The sequence below is a fragment of the Bubalus bubalis genome, chromosome 2, assembly GCF_019923935.1.
Source record: "Bubalus bubalis isolate 160015118507 breed Murrah chromosome 2, NDDB_SH_1, whole genome shotgun sequence".
In the NCBI taxonomy this organism is placed as follows: domain Eukaryota; kingdom Metazoa; phylum Chordata; class Mammalia; order Artiodactyla; family Bovidae; genus Bubalus; species Bubalus bubalis.
The window spans coordinates 58,119,115-58,130,334 of NC_059158.1; the positions used below are offsets into that span (position 1 = coordinate 58,119,115).

General features: G+C 40.6%; 1 protein-coding gene across 1 annotated transcript in view; it reads right to left on the reverse strand.

Moving 5' to 3' along the window:
* INPP1 (inositol polyphosphate-1-phosphatase) overlaps positions 1–8,008 on the reverse strand; it is a 37,597-nt gene extending 29,589 nt beyond the window's left edge. The window contains exon 1 of the mRNA XM_006067406.4: positions 7,685–8,008. Coding sequence (XP_006067468.3) covers positions 7,685–7,729 — 45 coding nt within the window. The 5' untranslated portion in view covers positions 7,730–8,008. The remainder of the gene's footprint in view (positions 1–7,684) is intronic.
* Between the last annotated feature and the right edge of the window lie 3,212 nt (positions 8,009–11,220).

The window sequence follows — 11,220 nt, forward strand, 5'->3', positions numbered from 1 at the left end:
TCCGGGACTCACATTATTTTACCTGTTCATACTTTTAAAAAATTCTAAGACACTAAATTTGAGCACAATTTAAAGTTTTTAAAAAATCTTAAAAGTGAAAAGAAAAAAATCTTAAAAGTGCAAAGAGAAAATATAAGTGAATTGCTTTTCATCTCAAAGTAAGTGTGGAACAAAGGATAAAATTACAAAGGAAAAGTGACAGATCTGATTATGGAATTTTTAACTTCTTTCATCAAAGAAACCCATACGGTAAAAGTAAAACTTACTCCAAAATATACAATATAGGGACTTCCCTGGTGGTCCAGTGGTCGAGACTTCCCCTTCCAGTGTAGGGACTGTGGGTTCCATCCCTGGTTGAGGAGCTAAGATTCCACATACCTTGTGGCCAAAAAACCAAACCATAGAACAGAAGCAGCAAGCAGTGCCTCCCGTAGTCCAGTGATTAATACTCCACGCTTCCACTGCAGCAGGCTTAGGTTCAATCCCTGGTCAGACACTTCACATGCCGTGTGGTGTGGCCCCCCCAAAAAACCCAGGAGCAATATTGCAACAAATTCCATAAAAACTTTAAAAATGGTCTACATTAAAAAAATCTTTTAAAAATGTGCATTATATATGAAAGATGAAAGTAACATCCTCATTTAATAAGATCTTAAAATATCTTGTTTTTAAAAATGGGCAAAATATAAATTAGTTAAATCATGAAAGTCAAATGCAAATGGCCAAAGTATTTTTAAGAGAAGTGAAAATGTAGAATTATAATGCACCTTCAAGGAAGTGAGGGAATAGAGCTAATGATTCGGGCCACCGACCCTTGAGACAGGATGTATGGCAAATGAACAAGCTCGCTGCTGAGAAAAGCATAATTTACCTCAGTGTTTCTGGAGGGCAGTTTGGCAGAATGCAATCAAAGCCTCAAAAATGTTCACACCCTTGGACTCAAAAATTACATTTCTGGGAATTCATAATGCAGGGATTGACAAATATTTTCTGTAAAAATCCAGACAGTAACTACTTTAGGCTTTGCCGGCCACATACATCTCTCCTGCTTTTCTTCTTTGTCTTGTGGTTTTTTTTTTTAACTCTGCAAAAATATGAGCGCCATTAGCTTGAATGTTGTAGAAAAACTGGTTGTGGCCTGAAATTGGCCTGAGGTCAGTAATGCGTGCAAAGGGTTGACTGCAAGAAAGTTCATCATGGTGAATTTGGTAATAGTCAAAAAGAAAGCAACTAAATGTCTGAGGATAGAAATTCATTCCAACCAAGTGTGAAACAAGTTTTTTAAAAGTTTCTAAATGTTTAAAAAATTTTCAGAATGATATTTGTTGCATGATACAGTGTTCATGGTTTGTTAAATGGAAAAATACAGTTTACCAAAGACTATCTGCTGCTGCTGCAAGTCGCTTCAGTCGTGTCCGACTCTGTGCGACCCCATAGATGGCAGGCCACCAGGCTCCCCCGTCCCTGGGATTCTCCAGGCAAGAACACTATGTTATCCCAAATACAACATAATTATGTGTATGGTGGTGGTGGTTTAGTTGATAAATCATGTCCAACTCTTGCAACCCCATGGACTGTAGCCCACTAGGTTCCTCTGTCCATGGGATTTTCCAGGCAAGAATACGGGAGTGGGTTGTCATTTCCTTCTCCAGAGGATCTTCCTGACGCGCAGATGGAACCTGGGTCTCCTGCACTGCAGGCAGATTCTTTTCTGACTGAGCTACCAAGGAAGCCCAATTATGTGTATATATGCATAGAAAAAGAACTGGAAAAATACAAGCTGTCGATATTATAAGACATTGATAGTGACCTTGGGGTAGGGGTGAGATTGTAGCTATCTGGGGCTTTTTGTTGTATGTATATGCTTCCAATAGTGAATATGTAATTGTGAAATAAGTAAAAATAGAAACTTTGCTTGAGCAACAACAAGGCCTTTAGTTGACGGTTTGAGAAAAGTTCCCCCAAATTCACTTTCCCTCTCTGTGTACTCCCTGAATACACAATGATCTTTTGAGTACCATTATTTATTTCACTGGAGAATGGTCAGTACCTTTATTTAGCTATGCATTCCGCTGTTATTGGACATCTGGGTTCTCAGTATCCCCTGTTGTAAGTATGCTGGTTATTTCCCACTTGCTGTCTGCCAGATCCGGTTTCCTTCCTTCTTTGCCGTACTCTGTCCTCAAAAGGCAGAACTTTCAGAGACTATTTTCTTTGGGCTCTCTTGCCAGCTGGCTTCCTCTGAGGACTGGGCAGTGGGTGAACCAACAGTAGATTGAAAGTGAAAGTTGCTCAGTCGTGTCCAACTCTTTGAGACCCCATGGACTATACAGTCCATGGAATTCTCCAGGCCAGAATACTGGAGTGGGTATCCTTTCCCTTTCCAGGGGATCTTCCCAACCCAGGGATCAAACCCAGGCCTCCCGCATTGTGGGCGGATTCTTTACCAGCTGAGTCACAAGGGAAGCCCAGGAATACTGGAGTGGGTAGCCTATCCCTTCTCCTGGGGATTTTCCCAACCCATGAATCAAACCGGGGTCTCCTGCATTGCAGGCAGATTCTTTACTAACTGAGCTCTCAGGGAAGCCCAACAGTAGATTGGAGAGTAGCAAAAGGAAAAAGGAGGAAGGTTGGGGGATTTTTTTCCCCCACCTCTTTTTTTTTTTTTTTTTTTTTTGATGTTTTGGGCCTCTAGGGTTCCTGCAAGGCAGCCCCTGCAGCTGCTGCTGCTGCTAAATCGCTTCAGTCATGCCCAGCTCTGTGCGACCCCATAGACGGCAGCCCACTAGGCTCCCCCATCCCTGGGATTCTCCAGGCAAGAATACTGGAGTGGGTTGCCATTTCCTTCTCCAATGCATGAAAGTGAAAAGTCAAAGTGAAGTTGCTCAGTCATGTCCGACTCTTAGCGACCTCATGGACTGCAGCCTACCAGGCCCACTGTGCTAATTTGATCTCCTCCCCTTATCCCTTGGGGCTTCCCAGATGGCACAGTGGTGAAAGAATCTGCCTGCTAATGCAGGAGATGCAGTAGACTCGGGTTCAATCCCTCGGTTGGGAAGATCCCCTAGAGTAGGAAATGGCAACCCACTCCAGTTATTCTTGCCTGGAAAATTCCATGGACAGAAGAGCCTGGTGGGCTACAGACCATGGGTTTGCAAAGAGTCGGGCACAACTGAGCACACACACACACTTATCCCTTATCACACACTTATCCCCACTTATCCCTTGGGCTTCCCTCATGGCTCAGTGGTAAAGAATCTGCAAACAAATGCTAGAGATATGGGTTCAATCCCTGGGTCGAGAAGATCCCCTGGAAAAGAAAATGGCAACTCACTCCAGTATTTCTTGCCTGGGAAATCTCACATAGAGGACCCTGTCAGTTTACAGTCTATGGGAATCACAAAAGAATCAGACATGACTTAGCAACTAAAAACAACCTTATCCCTTCAGTCCTAGCAGTGGTAACAGCTTCTTACTGTTGCAAGATTTGAGTACCTTCACGTTGAGTTCTTTCCCTTCACCCAGCCCTAAACCTAACCCTGCTGCTGCTGTTGCTGCTAAGTCGCTTCAGTCATATCTGACTCTGTGTGACCCCAGAGACTGCAGCCCACCAGGCTCCCCAGTCCCTGGGATTCTCCAGGCAAGAACACTGGAGTGGGTTGCCATTTCCTTCTCCAATGCATGAAAGTGAAAAGTGAAAGGGAAGTCGCTCAGTCGTGTCCGACCCTCAGCGACCCCATGGACTGCAGCCTTCCAGGCTCCTCCATCCATGGGATTTTCCAGGCAAGAGTACTGGAGTGGGGTGCCATTGCCTTCTCCAAACCTAACCATAAATTTCTATAAATAGTCAGCTCAATAAAATCTCTTCTGTTGCAGCATCTAAGTGGAAGTTGGTTCCCATTAAGACAGAATGATGGATTAAAGAACATTGAAAGTGAAAATGAAAGAAAGTCGCTCTGTCCGACTCTTTGCGATCCCATGGACTGTAGCCTACCAGGCTCTTCCATCCATGGGATTTTCCAGGCGAGAATACTGGAGTGGGTTGCCATTTCCTTCTCCAGGAGATCTTCCTGACCCAGGGATTGAACCCGGGTCTCCTGCATTGTAGGCAGACACTTTACCATCTGAGCCACCAGGGAAGGCACGTTGGTGAACACCGTAAAACACAAATCTTTTATTTTGTATGCATCATATTTTACATCTGAGCTTTCAGGTATTGACAAGGTAATTGTAGAATGATTTACAAGTTTCCTGAAGCAGGAATTTGAATTACTGTGAGGCCAGTGTTTGGGAATGTAACCCTCGGACTATTGTTCTCCACTTCTCCATACGTTTTTTGACAAGAAACTCAGTTGCATTTTATTGAAGACATCATACACTGCAGTATGGTGGTGTTAAAATTTGATGTTTTCAGTGGAATCTTTAAGGAAATATTCTTAAATATCAGGTATACCATATAAATGAGACAAAAGTCATATATAGATTTGGGAGAAGCTTCTTTCTCATCTTTGAACCAGACCTTAGGACATGCCTGCAGAATCCCAGGGCTCCTTGGAACACAGTTTAAAAATACAGATTTGGAGAGTACAAGGGTCTGGAAGATATATCCTTCATAGATATCAAGTGTCTAGTATATGTCTCTAGGTTAGATTCCTAGAATCACATGGTCAACCATATGATTCTGCCCATTGCCCTTCAAAACCCTCCTCACTGTGAATGATCTTGCTTTTCTCGTTACTGCGTCTATTATGAAATACAAACCACCCCCCCACGTTTCCTAGTTTCTCATCACAGTTTTAATTGCATTTTTATTATTAGTGAATTTATTTCCCTTGTCTATTTGCCATTTATATTTCCTTTTATCCTCTTCCTTCCCACCTGTTTTTAGCTGCATTTTCATGTTTGACCATTTTTTATTTATTCAATACATATTTTTTTTTTTTAGTTATTGTATATAAGGAGGATAGTTGTTTTGCAATGTGCTGGTTTCTGTTGTACAACAATGTGAATGAGTCATAAGTGAAAGTGTTAGTTGCTCTTTTGTGACCCCATAGACTCTAGCTTACCAGACAGATCCTCTACGTCCATGGGTTTCTTCAGGCAAGAATACTGGAGTGGGTTGCCATTCCCTTCTCCAGGGGATCTTCCCGACCCAGGGATCAAACCTGGGTCTCCTGCATTGCAGGCAGATTCTTTACTGTCTGAGCCAGCAGGGAAGCCCACATATATGTATATCCCCTCGTTTTTGAGACGCCCCTCTCCTCTTCCATCCACTCCAACACAAGACGACCCTGTGTTATACAGCAGCTTCCACATATAATTCCTTGTATCTAGGTATTATGCTAATGGATATAAATGATAAACAATACAATTATGCCTCTGCCCTAATGGAGCTCACAAACTAGTAATATTGTAGTCTTACTATTGACCCTGTTTAATTCAATTAATAATATAGTGCATATGGCAACTCTTTGTCACATTTGTTGTGAGTAATTTGTTATGATGAATTTTTATTACAAATTAAAAATTTTTTTTGTGTAGTCAAATCTATGAGTCTTTGTTTTTATGCCTAGAAAATCGTTTTACAACCAAAGATCAGATCAATATTCACTTTTATTTCTCCTGCTATTTTTCACTATTTGATATTTTAGATTTAAGTCTTTAGTAATCTGTAAGTTTTTTAAGTCTTTATTGAATTTGTTTCAATATTGCTCCTGTTTTGTCTTGTTTTTTTTTTGGCCGGGAGGCATGTGGCTCTTAGCTCCCTGACCAGGGATCCAACCTGCATTGGAAGGCAAAGTCTTAACCACTGGACTGCCAGGGAAGTCCCTAGAGGTTATTTTGGGATGCTCTAAATTGATTTCCCCAGCTCAAAAATCTAGCCAGTTTTCCTGACATCGTTATTGAACAGACATCCTTTTCCTACTAATCTCTGATGACAAATAGATCATGTATTAAATTCTTTTATGCACTAGGCTATATTTCTGGATCCTCTATTTGTTTTTGTTCATCTTCATCCACCTCTGAATTGCTGTGCCAAAGTCATAGCTTTTTATTTATTGTATTTATTTATTTGGCTGCATCACGTCTTAGTTGCAGCACTCAGACTAAGTAATTGCAATATGTGGGTTTAGTTGTTCCTCGTCATGTGGGATCTCAGTTCCCAGACCAGAAACTGAACCTGTGACCCTTGCATTGCAAGGCAGATTCTTAACCACTGGACCACCAGGGAAGTTCCTGGCATAGCTTTTTAATAGCAAACTGGGTAACTCTTCATCAAAATTCCTTTCAAATATTCAAAATATTTGTTTTTAGATGAAATTTATTAACCACTGTTCTGGTTATAAAAACAATGCATTATGAAGACAAGTTGTAGAAACTTTGAGAAAATATGGAAAATGTAAAGAATGAAACAAAACGCATCCCAAATTCTGTGACTGTTAACATTTTGGATTATAACTTTCCATCTTTTCTGTGTGTGTGTGTGTGTGTATATATATTATTTCCACAAATATTACCAAACATACTGTTTTGTAAACTGCTCTTTAATCATCATTTATGAGCATTTCACCATATCATTAAATATTCCTTTGAAATGTGATTTTTAATGACATATTAGCCAAGACGTCTAGCATAAGGGTCAGTAAGTAGTGTCAGCAGGGAGTGCTCACAGCCCCCTAGACTCAGCCGTATCCTTCACTCAGTCATGTCAAGCTAGCACTGAGGCCACCAGTTGTTGTCACATGGGTCAGTGTTACACGCCTGTCCCTGCCACACTTCAGAGCTTGAAATCAGCTGTTGCAAACTTGAAATCGGTGTTGACTGTAATCCGCTGCATTGTAATGGGTTTTGGAGCATTTGCCACCTATATCTTATCTGTTAGGCATCTGTAAAAATGACTCAACCATAGGATGTTAGGTAGCTAAAAAATAGGCAAAAATGTAGGTTATTCAAACAAGAACTAAACTTGAATTGATTTAGTTATGAGATTTCTAGCACCATATTGCACAATCTTATTTTTGTTTCCCTTTAAAAATCATTAACTGATAGGACTTCCCTGGTGGTGAGGGGATAAGAATCCACTTGCGAGTGCAGAGGACAGGGGGCCAACCCCAGCTCTGTGAAGACACCACTTGTGATAGAGCAACGGAGTGGGTGTGCCACACCTCCCGAGCCTGCACTCTGGAGCTCGAGCCACAACTCAGTACCCAGTGTGCTGTAATGAAGACTCAGCGAAAAAAATCATTAGTTAATATAAATCGTTTATACTCGCCTTAGAAAAGACGGAACAACTCATGAAAATAAAGCATATCCATGGTTTATGGAAGAATTTAGGGGAAGAAGAATCCTTAATGTTTTTGACAGAATATTTAAAACTCCTTGAATTTTTCTTAAATTACAGTGAAATTAACTAAACTATATAAAGTAGGGGGCTTTGAGTGTGGTATCGAGGGCTACACATAGCTGAAATCCCACAAAAGCAAAGGGTTAATTTCTAGAACAAGTCATGCAGATATATTTATAGGCACTTCCCAGTATATGGGAACATAGGCTTATCTCTATCAGAGTCTCACCAGGCCTGAGTGTTTATCTTGACTCTCTCACACTCTACACACACAAACAAAACCCAAACACATACATGCAGTAAACTTCATAAAATGGGAATTATCTTTTTTTCACTTACCTTTCCATAGAAGGGCTGATTACTGAATTCCAAGATGTGAAACATTGCTGCTGCTGCTGCTAAGTCACTTCAGTCGTGTCCGTCTCTGTGCTACCCCATAGACGGCGGCCCACCCGGCTCCCCCGTCCCTGGGATTCTCCAGGCAAGAACACTGGAGTGGGCTGCCATGTCCTTCTCCAGATGTGAAACATAATAAAAATCAAAGCCTTGAAGTATTATATATGGATACTTAGGATCTGCGCTCTCCTCTGTCTCAAGGGAATTAAAAGCTGGAAACTGAGAGCAAAACATTCAGGGTAGGGACACTGGATTGCCTTGCTTCATCTGAACACTTTTTAAATTAACTGCCCAGCTCAGTCCCTGCTGATAAGGTTAGAATTCTCTGTTGTTCAAGTACAAAGGTTAACCTCTGGAACAAGCATATTATCAATGAGTCATTTCCTCCAATTGTTAAACATTCCTCAATATTGTTTACTTTAGCTATCCATGGAAAGTCCTAAAATCAACTTTTGTTGGAGATCCCTTGATACTCTTTAGCTTATATTTCTAATATTTATATCCTCATTGCTTTTTCCTTTTTTGATTTTTGCTTTGAAATACATTTGCCCAGCATTTTTTTTAGAACTGTTAATTTTATAATCTATCTTTTGGATATTACATGGCAAACATGAGTATGATACTAATTTCATAGGGAAAGGCGCATTAAAATTCTTTAAACTTCTTAGGCATTCAAAAATAGAACTTTAAGAAGCTTGTTTAAGATGTCTAATATGCAGAATCCAATTCTTTCCCGAAACCACACCCTCCATACCTCATGTTACCTACCTGTTCTGGTAAAACCTTAAGCCAAGAGACTGGAAAGGCCAGTGGAAACAAGTAGATCTTTCATATGCAAATTATACTGTGTTCTCTTTTGTTTAGTGACTTCCTTCTATGATCCATAAAGTTCATCATTACTCAGGTAATATTAGGAAACAAGTATATAATCCTAACACTTTACAACTTAAAAATAATTTTAGCTTTCAAATGTCTTTATAGTTACTGAACTTTTTATCCTAAGTGCTTTTCATGAAAAGAAAAGTGTTTCTTCCCTACAGGATATGCTGACACTGAAATGTTTACTGAAATGTTTGCTTAGTGTGATCAGTTTCAAATTTCTACAAAGGAAGTGTCGAAAGAACACATTGGAAGATTAGAAAGAACATATACTGAACTGCTGTTTTGGCTGTTATTGTTCACACAGCTTTATTTTTTAATATTTGTTTGTTTCTGTCTTAGGCTGCACTTGGTCTTAGTTGAGATACTCTGGATCTTGGGTCTTTGTTGCAACATGCATGTGGGATCTAGTTCCCTGACCAGGGATCAAATATTTTTCCTCTTTTTTTTTTTTTTTTCCACAAGTTAAATATATTACCTGAATATACAGCTAAATTTTACCTTGGAAACAGCAACAAATGTGGTTCAGCAGATGCTTCTGTGAGCACCAGTGAGTTAATGAAAGTTGCAGACTATTGCTTGACACCAAGAGGAAAAGGACGCTAATTCCCAGTCACCACCTATGTCTCCACTGCTATTTCTGGCCTCTTGCTCATCTTCCCTTTAAAAAAAAAAAATTATTTAATTTTGGCCGTGCTGGGTCTTCATTGGTGTGCAGGCTTTTCTTTAGTTGTTGGTGCCGAGGCTACTCTTGAATTGCACTGCACAGGCTTCTCATGGCAGTGGCTTCTCTTGCTGTGGAGCACAGGCTCTGGGGCACATGGGTTTCAGTAGCTGGGCTCCTGCACTCTAGAGCGCAGGCTCAGTAGTTGTCGCACACGAGCTTAGTTGCCCCGTCGCATCTTCCCCCACATCAGGGATTGAACCAGTGGCTCCTGCATTGGCAGGTGAATTCTTTACCACTGAGCGACCAGGGAAGCCCCTGTCTTCGCTTTAGATAGTCTTATCTTCTGGGTCTGCAGCCATGAAATTAAAAGACGCTTACTCCTTGGAAGGAAAGTCATGACCAACCTAAATAGCATATTCAAAAGCAGAGACATTACTTTGCCAACAAAGGTCCATCTAGTCAAGGCTATGGTTTTTCCTGTGGTCATGTATGGATGTGAGAGTTGGACTGTGAAGAAAGCTGAGTGCCAAAGAGTTGATGCTTTTGAACTGTGGTGTTGGAGAAGACTCTTGAGAGTCCCTTGGACTGCAAGGAGATCCAACCAGTCCATTCTGAAGGAGATCAGCCCTGGGATTTCTTTGGAAGGAATGATGCTAAAGCTGAAACTCCAGTACTTTGTCCACCTCATGCGAAGAGTTGACTCATTGGAAAAGACTCTGATGCTGGGAGGGATTAGGGGCAGGAGGAGAAGGGGACGACAGAGGATGAGATGGCTGGATGGCATCACTGACTTGATGGACGTGAGTCTCAGTGAACTCCAGGAGTTCGTGATGGACAGGGAGGCCTGGCGTGCTGTGATTCATGGGGTCGCAAAGAGTCGGACACCACTGAGCGACTGATCTGATCTGATCTGATCTTCTGGGTGATTATGGAAGTTTTGTCCTCAACATACTCCAGGGTCTAGGAGGAGATAAGAGTATAGCTGCAGCTGTCTCTAATTTGTTGTTGTTGAAGTCATAACTTAAAACTTGGGGGAAAAAAAAGAAATCTTTGATGTTATGATTTATCATAAATTTTTCATCAGCTGCATATTATTTCCTACCTCATCCACTCTGTGGTAGGAAGGGTTTTTTTTTTTAATTTCATTTATTTATTTAGGCTGTGCTGGGTCTTCATTGCAGTTTGAGGAAAAGACATTGGTTTAATAGTTGTGGCACACAGGTTTTGTTGCCCCGTGGCATGTGGAATCTTCCCAGACAAAGTATCGAACCTGTGTCCCCTACATTGGCAGGCAGATTTTTAACCACTGGATCACCAGTGAAGTCCCCACTCTGAATCTTAAAAACACACACCAAACAAATATTGTGATCTTGCCTTCCACTATCTTTTTGTTTTAATTGACAATTTTGCTCCTAAATACAGGCAGAAATTTTACAAATTTTGATTGATCTTACCACTAATAACATGGGATGCATTATCTTGGTTTTTTAATTTAAGATTTGGAGGCAAGAGTCTCAAAGGAGGGTTTCTGAGCATTGAGGCTGCACAGAATACTGATATTCACAAGTTTCTCATTTGTTACCTCTTTATCTTTGGAAAAGTGAATGTAGCATTAATAGTAGCAAACCTCACCAACCAAACACCAGAACAATAAAAATATGACTCTGAAAAGGACTTGAAGTCTTCTCATATAAGTGGAAAAGCATATGATTTTGACAGTCATTTGATTTTATTTCTCCTCCCCCAAAGAAATAGCAAATATTAAGAAATCCAAAGTTCATAAGAGCAAAGTATATGCATACTTTAAGATACATTTTAGTCTTCCTACATATTATTATTGCTATGTATGCATGTGTGTATAGTTGCTTCAATTGTGTCTGACTTTTTGTGACCCTATGGACTGCAGCCCACCAGGCTTCCTGTCTGAGGAATT